The sequence below is a fragment of the Ixodes scapularis genome, unplaced genomic scaffold, assembly GCF_016920785.2.
Source record: "Ixodes scapularis isolate PalLabHiFi unplaced genomic scaffold, ASM1692078v2 PGA_scaffold4__175_contigs__length_147842914, whole genome shotgun sequence".
Taxonomy (NCBI): domain Eukaryota; kingdom Metazoa; phylum Arthropoda; class Arachnida; order Ixodida; family Ixodidae; genus Ixodes; species Ixodes scapularis.
Genome location: NW_024609879.1, coordinates 105004718 through 105023433, shown reverse-complemented (window position 1 = coordinate 105023433; position 18716 = coordinate 105004718). Strand labels below are relative to the sequence as shown.

Below are 18716 nucleotides of genomic sequence, written 5' to 3'. Positions count from 1 at the left end.
AGATAAGAAAGTCCAAGAACGAATTGCGAGGCAAGAAGCATGATTATTATTAAATCATAGACCGAACTTCTGAAAATGTTTGCGACCATAGTACTGGTATTTCAGCAGCTAGTCAGCTACGGACTGTGCGTAAGTCACTGGTTTTACGATATGAACGCGCGTTTTAAAGGCACAACGCCGCCACCTTCACTGTCTTGCTCTTCGAAACATCCGCCGTTTTCGTGGCGGTTACAGTTCTGCCTAACAGGTGGCGGCACTCATCCAGGGTCTTGCAACTCGTATCGTTTCATTCCGTCCCGCGCGTAACATTGAGATCTTGAGAATACGGGCACCTACCTGCGACAGGACAACCCGGGATTACAAGTACCTGCGAAGGGACTGTCGAACCTGCCACCCCCGTTTGCTTTACATGTCTTCTGCATTCGACCGATTACCGAGGGGCAGAATATTGCACGCAGTCGGCGCGAACATGATATCGCGGGGTTTTATTTTCGCACATCGTTCAGGCGGACTCTCGCTTGTTTAGGCTAGGTGTGTCGCGCTCGTGTTACAGGGTGTTCGGGTGCTCTATCACTACCTCCCGTGTAGCTCCGGCCCAAAGTGTCAACCATGTCCCCCAGTGGGTCTGGTGTTAAATGACGCCGACAAGGGTCGGCCAGAGGGAAATTGGCGACTCCCTCGCAGGGGGGAAACTCTATTTCACATTATGATGTACTTACCACAGGAAAGGCTACAAGCGCGAGCTCCTTGCTCTAGGGCACATCTCGGCGGTACAAGCTCTCGGGCAGCTGCCAACGCTGTGCGGAGGGCAGGCTCGTCTGCTTATCGCACAGGGGTTGCGATGATGTCCGAACGGTGAGCTCGGATTGGCTGATTGAAATAAAAAAAGAATAGTAAGCAGACCTTAAGGCATTTAGCATTGAGGTGTACCCCCTATCCTTCTAATCGGAACCAATCAGAGCTCTGCGTCGTTCTGACGTCACCGCAACTCCTGCGCTAGAAGCAGACGACTTGCTCTCCGTATGAGCTCCCGCTTTTAGCCTTCGCTGCGGTACAACATAAGGTGTAACGGAGTATACATGGGCCGGCTTGGCTAGAACAGCGTCTCAGATAAGACTGGTGGCAGAAAGCACAGCAAAGGCTGGGGCGTGCGAGCGTCTTGAGACGCGGTTTGCGTCCCGCTCAGCTCGTGCGCTGGCTTGGGCAGATTGTTTCTAGCAAGCTGAGCGTCGATTTTTAATCGATGCCCAACCCTATTTTATATACAGCATTATAATAGAAATAGCATATAACATCACGCTGATTTACGAGTCCCATTTCTATTTATGGAACTATGAAGCTCCGTCAAGGTCAGTTTGTGACTAAAATGTTAATAAAACGTACTGCTAAAACTATGGTGTTTGAGATAGAAAGAAACTCTTTTTGCGGTAACAAACTATCAGCCTTGGCGGACGCCAAGGATTGCAAGATATACCAATTAGCAAGATGATTAACTAAAACTAACTAATTATTTTTATTTCGGGAAAATAAGCATATGGCTCCACTGAGAAACTTGCTAAGCATAATCGAAAACGACTAAGTCAGCTCTTTTTAGAAAGAGAGAAGGCAGGGGCAACATTTTACGGCGTTCTGAGCACTCAATTTGGACCCGTTTCTAGGTTTCGGTTTCTTATCGGAGCACATTTCTGCGCCTGCGTTCCTGCTCTCCAGTGCCCGAGGCGTGCAACGCACGTGCGCCATACTTCCCTCCATCCTTTAGTCCGTGTCACTAGTTGCGTGCAATGCAGACGAAGGCAACGCCAGGCGAGGGGAGAAATGGGCAAGCACTAAGAAGGCTGGGGACGAAGAGAGAACCCTCATCTCCTCTCTACCGTTGCTAGTGCTCTCCCTTTCTTCCCTCGCCCTCTCTTAACCTCCTCTCCCGTCCCGCCTTTCAAGTGCTCGCCCTTTTTCTCTTCGCCTGGCGTTGCCTTCGACTGCACTGCACGCAACTAGTGACACGGTGTATACAAGAGAGTTGAGGCGGTGGCCTTAACTCTCTCGTAGGATGGAGGGAAGTATAGAGGGGCGTAAATGTGATTATAATGCAATTAAATGCAAAGGTGCAAGCAGGCTGGACAAGACTAACGAAAATACTCCCTGGAGGGATCTATTTCTCATCGGGCGCAAATATGCCCTCCGATGAGAGACCGAAACCTAGAAACTCGTCAAAAATTGAGCGTTTGGAACGACACTAAATGCTGCCCCTGCCTTATATGTTTCTAAAAAAAGCTGATCTAGTCGTCTTCGATTATGCTTAGCAAGTTTCTCAGAGAAACCTTATGTTCAATTTTACGAAATAAAAAGAAAACTAATTAGTAAATTTAGTTAATCATCTTGCTAATTAGTATGTTTTTGCGATCCTTGACGTCCGTCAAGTTTGGTAGTTTGCTCCCGCAGTTTCTTTTTTTATCTCTATTTTATCTTATTTCTTTTTATTCTTAAAAGCTTTCGCGGAAACACCCTGTATATAGGCTTTGCATTATCATGTGGTGGACTTTTATTCTTGCACGACCTAAACGAGATAGTTGGATGATGAGGTGACTTGTAGTGTCATGGACATGACAGATCGGGTAATTGTGGCTCTTTTTCCTTCTGTTTTTATACGGCACAGGAGGTTGTTTTGGTGTAAATGGACAAAGGCGGCCGACTACAACGATAAGTCCTCTGGCAGCACCAGAAACTGGAAGCGCAAAGTGCTATCAAAAATATTGCAAATTTAATGCCGTATTGTGTCAAGAGCCGGAATCCAAAGACCGTATCGAAATATATTACTCGCATCATGTTTGTACAAAAACAAACATATTAACGTCTTTGCTCCAGAAATAAATGTCGAATTTTATAAATATCGCTTAAGTAATTATACAATGCCTTAAAAGAAGAAAAACAGTTTTCGCTTTCCCAGAGAACACGACACAACGAATTAAGGCGAACAAGGGTATGCTTACCAAAATTCCCTGCTCAGAATCTTCTCTCCGATTAAGAACTTGATGGCATTGACAGTTTACCCTACTTTTTCTAGCCTCTCCGCTTTGCTGAGGTCACTCACCCGATCTGGCCTTTTTGACCTTGCGCACATTTTAAATTATTGAGTGTTTTTTTCACCCTGTAAATAGGTGTACGCGTGATGCAGTCTAACGAAGTGACACGTAGTCACAAATAGTAAAAGAACTATCGCTAACCCGAGCTATAAGAACCCGCAAACTGCGCCCACTTGTTGAGGACGTTGCAAATATATGTGGCCATGATTCATTCATCTCGTTGTGTCGTACCCGAGGAACTGGAATAACGGGACAAATTCTATCTCCGAACGAAAGAGCAAGGCCGACAAAGACCCCGCGTCACAAAACATACCATGGTCATAAACGTTTTACTAGGCTGATAGCTGAGAACAAGCCTACATCAACGACCACGTCTTTTATCCTTGTTTTTCAATCTACCACCTCTTTCGGGTAGGTGGTGTCGCAAAGTGATTATGTGACTAGCGACTGAGCAATCACCGCAAAAAAAAGAAAAAAGACAAACGGCGCAGTCACTATATCCCGTGCTCACAGCAGTAAGCGAGCCCACACACGCTCACACAAATAGCCTCCGCTTGATTATCCCACATGCCACAGGCGGCACTGACGGCATCACGGTGGCGGTAACAACAAAGAATAAAGATCATGAAAAAAAAAATCGAAACTAAAACAGAAAAAAAAAAAGAAAAGAAACAACGGAACTAATGCTTAAGAAAAACCTATTTGGAAGTGGGGTCGCGAACGTAGTATGAAAACGACAGAAATCAGCTGCACTCTTGGACTGAAACGGACCGCAGCTAACGCTACGAGCCATTCCAGCCAATCAAGGGCCGAGATCGTATCCCGTGACCGCGTTCCGCATGTGGCTGTGCCCAACCGGAACGGCGCGTGACACCCCCTCAGCTTCTGATTGGCTACCCTAGCTTGTGGCGTCCCCTGCAATCCGTGTGCGGGTGAGAGGTGAATCTGGCGAGTAGGAGGCGGGCAGGTAAATGACGTCACGTGACTTCAAGGAGAATGCACGACGAAAGAAAGAAGGAGCTAAAGAGATAGAAAGATGTGAAGGGTGGAGAGGAGGGGTGCATTCGCCGAGAGCAACCATGCCCCCCGGGTGATCCTTGCTTGCATTCGAAGCCGTTGCGCGGAAACGAACGGGTCGGCGCAGTCCCTGCGAAGTTTTTGCGTAAAGTTGGCGAAACGGTTTTGAACAGGGTGTTACTTTGTTTTTCTTGTTGTTTTTATTGTGCCTCTGGAACGTGGGAGCGCCGTCTCTGGCGGCTGCCGCAGTTGTCTGGATTTGTGAGCCGACGAACAAGATGGATTTCAAAGTGCTCTGGCTGATCAGTTCCTTCTGGAGTAAGTTGTTTCTTTATGATTCTGTTTGTCCTTATTACTTTTTTTTTAATTTAAAGAAAAAGTTGCCAAATTTAACATGCTTATGGTTTTGTAGTTAGCACATTCTCAGGAATCAATAAAATTGAAAAAGTGATCTTGTGTCAGTGAACTGTATCCGAGAAATATCGAGAGAACTTTACTGGACGCCCGTGATATTTTAATTTTTTAATCGGACTCAAAGGATTACTACATTTTGAACAAAATGCGGGAACATTTCTAATGCTTTGAGGTGAAGAAGTGGTCCGTGAAATCCAAGAGCTTGGAGCTAAATATTCGATTCTTGACAAGTTTGAATTGGGTACGCCATATCTTAGGTCGTTCAAGTCGTATTCTAAGGCTGCAGCAATGGCAGATGTCTAAGATGAATTGCAGTACTCCTTGCTAACTTTTTAATCAACAACTGACCTCGAAGGAGCTTAATAGTTCTATTAATAAAAATGAAACAACTCGTAAATCAGAGTGATGTTAGATGGTCTTAGGTCGTTCCAGTCGTATTCTAAGGCTGCAGCAATGGCAGATGTCTAAGATAAATTGCAGTACTCCTTGCTAACTTTTTAATCAACAACTGACCTCGAAGGAGCTTAATAGTTCTATTAATAAAAATGAAACAACTCGTAAATCAGAGTGATGTTAGATGGTCTTAGGTCGTTCCAGTCGTATTCTAAGGCTGCAGCAATGGCAGATGTCTAAGATGAATTGCAGTACTCCTCGCTAACTTTTTAATCAACAACTGACCTCGAAGGAGCTTAATAGTTATATTAATAAAAATGAAACAACTCGTAAATCAGAGTGATGTTAGATGTTATTTTTATTATATTGTTGAATGAAATAGTGAAGTAGTCTCAAAACATAGAGTCTACGCAAAACCCTAAACACCGAGAATGTGAACCACTCTACTGAACTAAAAAAAGTAGGAAACCACAAATCTATTTCAAGCTGAACATTTTGTAAGCACATGAACTTACATTTAGTACGAATGATTGAATATTTTCATTATTTTTCCGTACTTAAGTTTGCAACACTATCCCACATGCAGCTATCTCAGTCCATAGACTGAGATATGAGTGTGTGTGTGTGTGTGTGGGGGGGGGGGGGTATTTAGCTAGTGAAGATTTTTAGTTCATTGACTGAGATCCTCACTACCAAAGTACGCCAGAAATAAACAATTGATAATAACCAGGTTTTCTGGATACTGGATGGGCCAGCGGAAGTGTCCTTTTAATATGGTCGTCTGCTGGTCTTTCTATGTAAACATAAGTATTACGAGACTGACAAAGTCATTAGGCACGTTTCTTACTATTTCAAAATCTTGTTTAGTTCACACACACACAGTTTTGAAACACTAAATATATCGTTGCTTTAAGCACTACTACTAAAAGATGTAGCACATTTTTTTATGATGCTTTTTTTGTTCTTGTTGCACGAAAAGGTTATAAAAAAATTCATAGATACACTCTTTTCTTTCAACAAGTTCCCCATTAATCCTCAAGCTTAATCAAATTCCACGATGGCTATCCATAAAGCTTTCCAAGCTTGTATGATAGCGCAGGCCCAATTATCTGGCAGACGAGTTTGACGGACGTTTCCGCTGATTTAGTCTACACATTGCACAGACATACGTTTTCTTCCCAGCATTTAGAACGGCAAGAAGAACCGTAATTTTGGTACTGATTTCCGCTCTTGTTCTGGGAAAGTGGGCACTAAATTAGCATAGATCTGACTCTTTATCCTCGACAGGAGCACTAATCTAACAGAGGCGTGGCCATTCGAAACCTTAACATGCGTAACTCCTGATTAAGATAAGCATGTAGTTTTATATTTTCCCAGAATATACGCCTTGTCAAGGAGAAGCAAGGCAGAAATAGTATAGCCTCATTTTTCACTTATAAAACCAAAGAGCATGCGCCGAGATGTATATAGTTAAAGCACATTTTGAGTCGGAAAATATCATAATAAGATATATACTTCGAAGCTTATATAGTAACAGACACCATAAAGAAACTCAGGGTGGGGCTTATTGGGTTCACACTTCTTGCGTCGTGATTTGTTCCTTCTTACTGGCTCGTTCCGCCATCTCATATTCTGCAAATCAATAATAACGAATAATTCTTAAGGTGTCGGTGACTCCAATGGGACCGGTTGGCCGCAGCAGCAGAGTTCACATTGGCGAGCGGCGCACCATTATGAGAGCACACTAAAATCTGATTCAATACATCAAGCATTGAAAGAACATCGTAGAGTACTCTAAAGATACTTCGACGCATTGTTTGTATGACAAAAATGGTGCATTTGTTATAATGATAGTGCATTTATTTATTTTCTCGAAGACGGGTGCTGAAATTGCTCCGATCTGCGTAACCGACGCGGTAGTGCCCTTGAGACTTGGCTAAAAACCTCATAATAACAAATATGACTCGTTTTATTGCTTCGTTATGCACCGTAACAATTAATATTCAAGACTAAAAACATGCGGTAGACGATGTTCCAAGGTCCTTCGTATGGTTTCATCTTGTTTAGCGGGATTCAGATCGGCTGACAACGTAAGGAACGCAGAATGCGGCGAGTCCCGATCATCTTCTCGCTCCTTAGTCAATGAAATAGCAGTATTATACTATTATATTATTATATTAGCCGATAGTATAACTATGCTGAAAAACGAGGCAAGAATTTTGGACATAATGCAGAGCGCAAGTTCGTCTGCTGACGTCATCGCAACTCCTGCAAAACAAGCAGACGAACTTACTCTCCCCATTATATCCAAACTTTGCGTTTCTTGAACTGTAAAAGACCACTGCGTGACAGTGCCACACAAATCCTTGATGATGACCACTGTTTACGTATAGGGCTTAGCTAAACCGTTAATTCAGCCGCTACACTGTAGCCCGTGATGCACTCAACTCTTGGTTCGTTATTGATGATTATGTCAATCATCAATGGCAGAGACTCGTTTTTCGTAGGTTAGACCTTCGGCGCATGCTCCGTTTGACAGTCAGCGCCACCACCTCCACGTGACGTCATAAACATGAGCTTGTGTATGCATATATAAGTGAGAGGGGCGGCGAAACAACCAACTTTCACACAGTCCGACCATAAACGCTCCTTGGCCAAGAGCATCCCAGCAACGCTATAGAATTTGGTAAACAACGGCGACTGGAGAAACTTGCAACTTGAATACATGTATATACCAATACAACATTCCTCGACACTCGTTACGTCACAGCTCGCCGCAACTCAACCATCTCGCGCGGACAATGGCGTTGCATGGCACTTCCATTACGACCCCCCCCCCCCCCCCCCCTTTTCTTCCTCCTTCTCTTCAATCCCGAGAAACCCGACTCTTAAAGACGTCGTTTTCTCTTGCGCGTTTCTCTTTTCGCTTTTTTTTTTCGAAATTCTTCGTGTCAATCGTTCCAGTATTACCTTCTTTTATTTCTTTTTGTTCCTCGGTTCTCTTCAAGTCGCGACATTTGCTTTCCGTCACAGGCAGCTGCATACACTCCGTTTCCCATTACGATGAACAGCAACGGACGCTACGAGCCGTCTGAGCCAATCCAAATACTCCTGTGGGTATCACGTGACCCTAAGAAAGAACGCAGCGACGCGCTGGGCGCGCAATCACGTGATAGGTTCGCTGCGCTGGATTGGCTTGGATCGCTTGTACCGCCCCCGCTGCAGTCCACCATAAAGGTGAAACGGAGTACACACAATCCCTACTTTACCGAAAGAGTGCCTGCGTGTATCTGTGCGTATGTATACCGTATCATTTTACTTTCGCCCTTTTCCGGAAAGGACAATGTCGGGCGAGCAAAAGCCGCGTATGTTCTATAGTGTAGCCAAGCGCACGGCCTGAGACAGAAGGACGCCGGAAGACGGAAACGGTAAATGTCTTCTGCGAGCTCGGTGAACCGCCACAGTCCGGTTTCCGCGCAATGATTGTGTACTGCCGTGTCCAATGCTTAAAGGCTGGTTCACACAGGCATCGCAGCGCCAAATCAACACTAGGTACAGCGCTGCATCAGTAAGGTCAGTAAGTTTTACCTCCTAGTGGAACTTTCTGGTTTACTGAAGGAAATAAAAGATGCTGTATTCAAATGAAAAGTTTGGAGTCTACTATTTCCCGTGAGCACGACACTTTTTGATTAAGTCCCCACCAGTGGCGATACACTTCCGCAAGCCGGTAAAATAATGAGGGCCTGTAGTTGGCGTCAGCGGTGCACTGCATTGGTGACCACTTTGTCGTCGAACCTCAAGTGTGTATGCCGTCAGATGTTCCTTTATATTGGTAAACAGCCAGAAGTCTGATGACGAGAAGTCTGGGCTGTATGGGGTGAGTGAGGCAAACAATGTCGAAACAGCAGCCCCTGCAGAGCGTCGTTGGTGCCGTCAACCGCCTCCCTTATTCTTCTAAGACGGCATGCAGAGACTATAATGCACCAGTGGCGGAAATGCGTCGCCGATGGTGAAGAATATATCTAAAAGTGATGTGTTGCTGGGAAAGAAGAGGCTCCAAGCTGTATTTTGAATGTGACACCTTTTGATTCCATCGCTCAATGAAAAAGATGCAGCCCAGAAGACTGAACTTACTGATCACCCCTCGTATATCCAGTATGCTCACAGAATGCGCTGAGGTTGCACCATGGTGCAAGTGTGAACAGGCCTTAAAACAGGCGCTTAGGTACACTCTAAAAAAAAAAGCCCGTGCGCCTTCTTTCCCGCACAACACTCGGAGAACCAATCACCGTAACTTACGGAGCCAGCTCAGCGAATGACAATGCTGAAACATATGTTTAGACCAAAAAACGCAGTCTGAGTTGTGACATTAAGCAATGCAAGTGTGACGTTTTGCATTGCTTAATGTCACAACTCAGACTCCGTTTTTTGGGCTAAACATATGTTTCTGCATCGTCATTGGCTGAGCTGCCTCCGTAAGTTGCGGTGATTGGCTCTCCGAGGGTTGTGCGTGAAAGTACACGCACAAACGTTTTTTAGAGTGTACACCAAACTTGGTACAGGGCGCAGCACTGTTTTGCACGAACACGACATAGACGCGATTTCCCTCTTTTTGTGCAAATAAATTATTGGGGAGCATCAGCTTTACAGCTGATGCTTTAATCCCAAAATGCACAAAGATTACGTCTCTTCTGGGGAAGAAGGCGCGCAACCATATTTATTTACTAGAGTGTATACGCCAAAATGTCTTCTGGCGACTGCTTACGACAACCTCTCCTATGTTCACCTCTCTATAGTTAGTGGCTCAACTAGAGGGGGTATTCGCTGGGCGTCATATTTGGGTGCACTGTTGACTCGGCATGCTCAGAACGAACTTACACTTAAAAGTTTCCAAGACCGGCGATCTTAATGATGAGGATTGCACGTTGCAAAAGCACAGTAGAAGCTCGCCGACAGCAGGCGCTGAGCAGCAAATCACTCAGCTATGGCCCACGAATGAATACCCTCCATACTAGAGCGACAAAAACTAAACATTGTTCGCAGACATTTTCAAACACACCTTGTTGGCAACATTGTTTTTTTTTTTTTTGCATTTGAATGTTGTTGATTTGAAATTAACAGATTTTTGTGCATGTGATACTGCAAAAATGTTGTTCGTGTTCGTCTCAGAAGTGAGAGACTTATTGCAAAGACGATATGTCGTACAATTACCATATTAAGTGGTCACTAATACAACATTTAAAAAAAGACACCGAAAGTATAGTAACAAAACAACAAGCTTTCCAAAAAAAATAGTCAGAGTGCAGGCGAGCTGGTGTAGGTTGAACATGATTGTAAACCTGAGACTGGGGCAGAAAGAGAACACAACAGAAGGTAGTAAAAGAGGAGGCAACCGTTGCCTCCTCTTTTACTACCTTCTTTTGTTTTCTCTTTCTGCCCCAGTCTCAGGTTTACAATCATGTTCAAGCTTTCCAAACTTGATATTTCTACATTTTGAACGTTTTCTCAAAATCCAACCCAAATAAACCCCGGTTCATATCTCAAATGAAACGCTCAAACAAAAGTAGTGAGTATTTTCATTGCTCGTTAATGTTGTTGTTGTTCTTTATGTTGCGAATAAGTTCGTGGCGGAGGGCACTGACCAGGTGGTGCAAGCCGCCACCCAATTTCCAGGGTTAAACCGCATGCATCTACCGATCTAGAGGCTCACAATATAAAAATGACCGACTGAGCGTCAAATTGTCCACGCTTTTAACCTAAGAACAAATACAATAAAACGTACGTCATCGCGCAGCTACGTGTTTCCGACGGCAGTACCTCTGTAAGGTCATGCCTACGTACACACCATTACAAACGGGACAAGGTCAATTTGTTTTTTTGTTTTTTTTCTTCATCACTGGGTCGAGTAAGTGACTAAGAAACTACGAGTTTCAATGCCACGGAAGCCGCCTCATTTCCGCCATAAAATCGCATCCTTGACAATTCTTGTTTCCGACACAATAAGACTTGTTTTATAGACATTTATTTCATTCTATTCTGGCACTCTCGTGTACAGATTGTAAGTAACGCCAGAATCACCTGATAATTTCAGGTGCGTCACTTTGGAGTAAGCTCGCCTTTACTTTTACCGAATGTGTATTTTTGTCACGAGAGGTAGTGAATCTCGAAATTACCTGTTGCTTGTACTAACCCTTGACAATCAGCGCTTTTCCATCGGAAAATTACCGGATGACTCATACCACTGATGGGCGTAAACGGCCAAACCAAACCGAAGACGGCTTTTTGACACTCTCTACTGTATTTCTTTTTTTTACAGCGGTAGTTTTTATAGACCAGTGTTTGAAGTTCTGGCCCCAAGCAATAGAAATGGGAAACATAATCTCAAACGCAGGCTCTTGTGGAGAGAGGGGTTGCGCATAAAACAAGATTTTTTTTGTTTTTTACAGCTCTCTTGGCATCGGTGTTGTCTTTGAGCTTTTTGACGATGCATTTCTTATGTTCTTGCGCTACGATATGTGCGAGGGGTTCTAAAAGAAACAGTCTTGCAAAAAGTGCAGCACCCCCTACTGTCATGGCCGTCAGACTCAGCATTAGCAAACATGGCTGCGCCCATGGAACACCGCAGACGCTGGCCTGCTCTTCCCTTAATTTGAGAGAGAGATAGTTGTTTATTTACAATCACGAAGAGGTCAACCTGCTAAAAGCTGATTTGCTACTTTGCAAAGGAGTGGGCATACAAGAGAAAATGGAGAGCTAAAAGAATGCTCTAAAAGAATACATATTTACATTTTATACAACAAACTGCTATAGCAGTTTGAATAATAGAGTATGAGAGAGAAAATAAATTATTGATTTCGTGGCCTTATGTGCGTCTTCAGAAGTTAGCCAAGTCCCAAGAAGGTGGTGTCGGTCAATTTTTTTTTCATTTGGTTCTGGTCCCAGCTATATTTTTAGCGTTCAACTTTCAGAATCGTATTTCTTGCATATACACAATAGATGGTCACTATCTTTGGGTGAAGAACATGAGGAGGACGTCGGTTATTCTTCTTTGCCAATGAGATGTAGGTATTTCTTCGTATATGCGGCGTTGAGACGTAGCCAATGAAGCGTTGACTCTTGAGTTTTTGAAAGGCCTCGTGGCATGCAAAATTCTAGTTTGGGGTTAATGCGTTGTAGATATCTGTAGTAATATTAGGGGTCTCTCCATAACGACGATGTTATGTCACTGCCGGTTGTCCGAGTGACGGTATTGGAATCGGTTCTTGAAAATGGAATAAGGATAGCAGCAGTCTCCTTGTGTGCATCTATGGCTGCGTTGTCTGCAAAAACATTTCCAGCGATCCCGCAATGTCCTGGCATCTAGTGGAGAACTACATTGTACCCTTTAACCAAAAACTTTTTGGTGGATCTCCAGGATTGCGTGATTAAGTTGAATGTTTTCACTTTCTTTACTGAGTGAAGAGAGAGCTAGGAGCGCAGACGTAAGAGTCGACGAATATCCCCCGTTGGTGTGGATTGTGGAGAGTAATATGCTGCATGGGTGCTCTTATTGCGACGAGTTCTGCATCAGTCGAGGATGTCGTATGACTCAGTTTTGCTTTAATAGTTGTTTTGGTGGATGGAATATACCGATAGACGAGGAGGCTAGAGTGGTAGACCAGTCCTTATAAATATGCATAAGTAGTGAATAGGTTCGATATATAAATTCTAGGGCTATTTCTGTAATCACGGCCCGATCGATGTACCTGTTTTCTTTCCTATTCCTGGAATGCTCGCTAAAATTTCTAATGGGGGATTCATCTAATGCGGAAGCGTCGGATTCTGGGCAGCTTCAAATAAGATGGAGAGATTTTATTTCAGAGCGTAATGACTTTGGAGAAGCTAGGGGAGGCTTTAGATTCAATGTCTTTACGAGTGTTACGTCGAGGGTGAGTTCCGATTGTTTCTTGAGCTCTTAAAGCTGAAAACGGAAGCGCTTTAGCCTCAGCGAGTGTGCCGTTGTTCGATGTGCATTTGAGCAGGTCCAAACAAGTGCGCAGTGCTTGCGCCTGGGCACTTTCAAGATCCTTCATAACTGACTTTGAGGTTCCGTTCATAACTGGTAACGTGTATCGTAAGAGTCCTACAAAAAGAGAGTTATCGGAGGTCATTGTTGCTGAGACGGAACAGCCACAACTTGTTCCGCCTATCATTCGAATTATTTGGCGGAAAGAACATAATTTATTTTTGAGTCGTCTGATGTGGGGGCCTTAAGTGAAAGATATTTCAATAGTTAAAATTAAGGAGGTGTGTTCAGGAACATAGGGTATTGCTAATCCGTCTGCATAAATAAGATATTCGCTGGGATCCTTTTTTGTAAAAGCAACAGCAGCTGACTTCATGGGAAACGTATGTAGGCCACGAGACTTGAGATATCTTACGACAATATTAGTCGCTTTCTGTAGTCGCACCCGATTTATGTATATCGACTTGCTCGGTGTGATAACTTGAGCAGACGACATTCCAACGGGCAAAGAGAGCTTCTTTATTGAACGTGCTATACTTATAGGCGCTTGTCACGTGACATCCGTGACCGGGGTGTGCACAGCCGATGCGCCGTGGTGCGCCGTGACTTGCAGCGCCACGCTGCTACATTCCTTCCCCCTCACATCAGCTTCGGAAGTCCTCCGGTTTGTACCTGTCCGGTGGACGCCGCACTCGCGTACTTCTTCTGGAAGTCGGTGCCTCAGTACAAGGCTCCGGTGTCGTCACTGGCGCACTTGTGGAACTCGGTGGTGGAAGCGGCTGCTGACGCGTCCGTGTAGCTTGTTGACTGCCGGCTTGAGAGTCCGCTGGCATAGCAGCAGAAGCAACTTGTGGCACCATCGGCTGGGTTTCTCGAGGCACCGGAACATCTGGGAGCGTAGGCTCCTCCGGCGTAGGCGGTGCAGCAAGGGACGTCGGGCTTGCAAGGCGGTCTCGGATGTGGTCGGCGTGTGTGAACCGCACAACCTGCGCCACTTTCACTAAATATGTCACAGGACTGACGACTTGAGTCACCACACCTTCTTCCCATGACACTAGCTCGCCTCGCACCGTTTTGACCAACACAGTATCACCCACAACAAAAGACCGGTTAGCACCTCGCGACGCATCACTCTGTTCCTTCAGGTGCTGCTGTTTGTTTTGCATGGCTTTTACAAAATCGGGTTTAAGCAAAGAAAGTTTCACTCGTGGCTGTCGCTTCAAAAACAGCTCGGCTGGAGTGCGACCAGTGGTACTGTTTGGGGTGTTTCGATAGCTCAGTAAAAAGCTATCCAAACGTTCGAGCAAAGAGTGTTTCTTGCCACTCTGTTTCTCGTCTAACAATTGCTTCAGCAGAGTTTTTTTTGTGGTCTGCACGAGACGCTCTGCTGCGCCGTTGGAGGCAGCATGAATGGGTGGCGTCTTAACGTGCTTGATGCCATTCACCCTCATAAACTCAGAGAACTCATCTGAAACAAACTGAGGTCCGTTATCACTCACCAGTACCTCTGGTAGCCCATAAGCCGCAAATACACTTCGCAATTTGTCGAGTGTTTTACCAGTAGTGGTGGAAGACATGGACCACACTTCGATCCATTTCGAGAAAGCATCCACCAGTACTAGGAAGACATGGCCTTCTTTAGCAGCAAAATCCACGTGTACTCGTTGCCACGGCTTAGTTGGATAGCTCCATGGCTGTAACGGTACAGGTGGAGCAGCGTTCTGAACAGACTGACATACGCGACACTGTCGTACGTAGCTCTCGATTTCTAGGTCTAGCCCTGGCCACCATACAAAACTTCTGGCAAGCATTTTCATGCGGCTAGCACCTGGATGGTCCTCATGCAACAGTGCCAAAACCTGTGACTGCAGCTTTTCAGGTACAATCACCCTTGAGCCCCAGGTGACGCAGCCTTGCTCAAATGACAACTCGTCACGTCGTACATGGTACGGTTTTAGCTCTTCGCTACTTTGGGCAGGCCATCCATTCAGAACGTAGTTAGCTACGCGAGACAAGGTCAAGTCACGTTTTGTAGCTCTAGCTACATCTTCCGCGGTCAAGGGAGTACTGTCAAACAACAAAAGACACTCAGCAGGGTCGTCAGCTGTTGTCATCGGTCGTGGGAGTCTAGACAGAGCATCAGCCACCTCGACATCTTTTCCTTTACGGTACTTGAGTTTGTACCTATAGGCTGCAAGAATCATTGCCCATCTTTGCATTCGAGCTGCCGCTAGCGTAGGTACAGGCTTATCGTGCCCCAGTATCCCAAGCAGTGGCTGATGGTCTGTATAGAGAGTGAACTCCCTACCATACAGGTAGCGATGGAACTTTTTCAGACCAAACATCAGAGCTAGCGCTTCTCGCTCGCACTGCGCATAGTTCTTTTCCGCTGACGTGAGCGTTCGCGACGCGAACGCCACTGGGCGCTCTTCCCCTTCTGGTGTTACATGAAAAATGACAGCACCAATCCCGTACGATGAAGCATCACACAGCAATGCAATTGGCTTGTCTACGTCGTAGAACGTAAGAACCTGGCTGTTTACGAGCAACTGCTTCGTAGCAGCAAAGGCCTCGCTGCACTTCCGAGTCCACGACCACTTTTCACCTTTTTTCAACAACCGATAAAGCGGTTCAGCTACGCACGAAACATTCTTGAGAAACTTAGCGTAAAAGTTTAGCATCCCCAAATACGCCTTCAGTTCCGTTACGCAGGTGGGCTCGGGCGCTTCTGTGATAGCCTTTGTCATTGCTTCTGTCGGGTAAATGCCATCGGCACTCACCGTGTGACCCAGGTAGGTCACCGAGCTTTGGAAAAAACGGCACTTGTCCGTTTTCAAAGTGACATTGTAGTCACGAAGTCGACGCAAGACGCATTCCAGCGTCTTTTGACAGTCCTGGGTGTCCTTTCCGGACACGATGACGTCATCAATGTAGCATCCCACATGAGGTATGCCTTTAAGCACCTCGTCCATGAAGGACTGAAAAATGGCTGGCGCACTGGCCACACCAAACGGTAGGCGTTGGAACTGAAACAACCCCATGTGCGTGTTTATAGTCAAAAGTGGTTTGGACTCGGCAGCCAGCGGTACCTGCTGATACGCAGCAGAAAGATCCAGCACGCAAAACACTTTGCCACCTGCGATGGCAGTGTACAGATCTTCAGGTCGCGGCAGTGGGTAATGGTCGGTTTTTAGTACAGGGTTGATCGTTACTTTGTAATCCCCGCACAACCTGAGTGATCCATCTTTCTTGTGAATTACAACTACCGGAGTCGCCCACTCACTGTGACTTACGCGGCGTAAAACCCCGCTCTTCTCTAGCCTGTCCAGCTCTTCTCCAACCTTATCGCGTAACGCGTAAGGCACCGGTCTCGCCTTGCAAAAAACCGGCGTACAATCTTGTTTTAGAACTATCTTCGCTTGATAGTTGTTCGTGACACTAGACTGATTAGAAAATACTGTCGGGAACTTGTTACGCAGCGCTTCTATTCGGTGTGAATCAGTTACATGCTCCAGTGACATGACGCTTTTCCACTCAAGTCTGAGCCTCTCAAGCCAGTTCCGCCCCATGAGCAACGGCAATTTCTTGCCTTGGTTATCGACGACGATAACGGGCAGTTTCAAAGTCTGGTTTTCGTATGTGACGGAAACGTCACATTGCCCTTTTACCGGGATTCGTTCACCCGTGTACGTTTTTAGGTTTACCCGAGATGGCTCACACTTGACATGAGGGAACACGGTTTTCGCAACACTTTCAGGAACAATTGTTACAGCCGCTCCTGTATCAATTTGCATGAAAACGTCCGCCCCTTCAACATTGACTTTCACTTCATAACCCGAACGCACCGTGTTAAGGCAGTGATAGACGTCCAGTTCTGAATCGTCCTCCGAGCAGTCCACTGCATTCGCGTTCTTGGGTCCCTTTTTCTCGTTCGAGCACACTTTTTGCAAATGGCCTAACTTGCCACACTTGTGACACGTAGCATTCTTGTACCAACATTTGCTTGCCGCATGCGCCCTTCCACATCTTTCGCAAGACTTCTTGCTTTGCTTGTGTTTTCGAACGTCACGCTTATTGACGTTATCTTTCTGGTTCGCTCTTATCTCGTTCAACGACGCGTCTTTGCTTCCGGCGTGTAGTAACGCTGTCTGTCGTGCCGCCTGCTCTTGATCCAATGCGATCTTGCATGCCCTTTCGAAGGTTAAGCTTTCTTCGGCGAATAGCGCACGTTGCGTTTCTTCGCGCCGTATTCCCGCCACAAGCCTGTCCCTCAGAGCATCTTGCAGAAACTGGCCAAAGTCACACTTCCTTGCCAACTGCTTTAGCGCTACAATGAAATCTTCAACGCTCTCCTGTTCCTCTTGTACACGTCTGTTGAATTTGCACCTTTCCGCTATGACCGAGCTCTTCGGGCTATAGTGGTTTTTCAGCAAAACTTTCACTTCTTCGAACGACTTATCTCCCGGTACTGCCGGTACGACCAAGCTTTTCAGAACTTCGTAAGCTCGAGGTCCTATAACGGTCAAGAACACCGCTAGCTTCTTTTCTGGTTTGATGTCGTTTGCGCTAACGAAGTGCTCGAAACGCTCTAAATACGAGTCAAAATTCTGTTGTTTTTCGTCGTATTCGTCAAGCTTTCCAAGAGGTGCCATATTTCGGCAAACCGACGGCGTACTTATCGGTTGCTGGCTTCCGTCCGTCGTGTCCGCTCCGTCCGTCGCCCGCTTGAGATGCGATGACTGCGCTGCTTTGGCTGTCGCTGTCCGTTCAGTTGGCCCCGCTCGTATGGTGCTCGTCTGCTGCCGTCTGCGACGCTTCCGCTGGGCAGCGCGGGTGCGTTGTCATCCTCGTCGCCAATGTGATAACTTGAGCAGACGACATTCCAACGGGCAAAGAGAGCTTCTTTATTGAACGTGCTATACTTATAGGCGCTTGTCACGTGACATCCGTGACCGGGGTGTGCACAGCCGATGCGCCGTGGTGCGCCGTGACTTGCAGCGCCACGCTGCTACACTCGGTACCCAAAGACAAATGTCAATGGCATATAAAGATATGTTTACTGGGTCTGGAAGAAGTTTGAGAAGTCCAATAAGCGATATATTAAAAAGCATTGGACTAAGAAACCCCCCTTGGGTCACCCCTCGTTTTACTTCATGGAGTCCAGTGTCAACGCCTTGAGTTAAAATCTTAATCCTTCTTCCCTTAAGGTAGTTTCATATCCACGAGGCTACAAATCCTTCAAAGCCCATGCGTTTCATTTCAAGAAGAATTGCATTGTGTTCCACTGTATCAAATGCCGCTTTGATGTCAATAAAAAGGGCGGTTGTTTTCTTTTTCGCGAAGCCGTTCTTATTCGTTATCGACAGTAGCTTGCGATTTTGAGATTTTGAACGAATTTCTAGCTTTTTTGGACGCAATAATTGTACAAGGTCTTCAGTAGTAGCGAACTCATGACACGTTGTTTAAATTTTTCTTTGAATATTTCACAGTTAGTTTAGGATCAACTTGTATCTAATTTTGTGCAACAAAATCTGCTTATTGTGATATAGGCAAGTCGGGATCACTTCCATAGTTTATATGTCGGCAAACCATGATGCCTTACTGGCCAGATCGGCAAATGCTAATGAAATGTCTTGAAGGCTACTGATCGTCACTTCTTTGAAATACGTGAAACTTCCGTCATTGGGAACAGTAAGATTATATTTGTCGGCCAGGTCGACTAATGCTCTTCCTTAAGTATTATCCCTTTTACTACCACGCACTGGATGATGGCTGTTAAAGTCGCCTGTCAGAATATGTGGGCTTGT

The 18716-nt window shown here is 45.6% G+C and overlaps 2 protein-coding genes across 2 annotated transcripts in view; one reads left to right on the top strand and one right to left on the bottom strand.

Moving 5' to 3' along the window:
• Window positions 1-4356: 4356 nt before the first annotated feature.
• LOC8053538 overlaps window positions 4357-18716 on the top strand; it is a 42535-nt gene continuing 28175 nt past the window's right edge. The window contains exon 1 of the mRNA XM_040216085.3: window positions 4357-4415. Within this exon, the coding sequence (XP_040072019.1) occupies window positions 4376-4415 (40 nt within the window). The 5' untranslated portion in view covers window positions 4357-4375. The remainder of the gene's footprint in view (window positions 4416-18716) is intronic.
• On the bottom strand, window positions 13493-17585 carry LOC121837614. The gene is made up of 2 exons (XM_042293287.1): window positions 16755-17585; window positions 13493-13895 (listed from the first exon to the last, which is right to left on the bottom strand). Exons 1-2 carry the CDS (start codon window positions 17559-17561, stop codon window positions 13554-13556), a joined length of 1149 nt encoding a protein of 382 aa, XP_042149221.1. The 5' UTR covers window positions 17562-17585; the 3' UTR covers window positions 13493-13553.

Excerpts from the sequence above, each read along its gene's own strand:
- LOC121837614 (XM_042293287.1), bottom strand. The coding sequence starts at position 17,561 with ATGGCACCTCTTGGAAAGCTTGACGAATACGACGAAAAACAACAGAAT. Across the intron at positions 13,896-16,754 it reads TCTATCACTGCCTTAACACG|GTTGTGCGGTTCACACACGC; the intron begins GTGCGTTCGGGT and ends AAAGTGGCGCAG.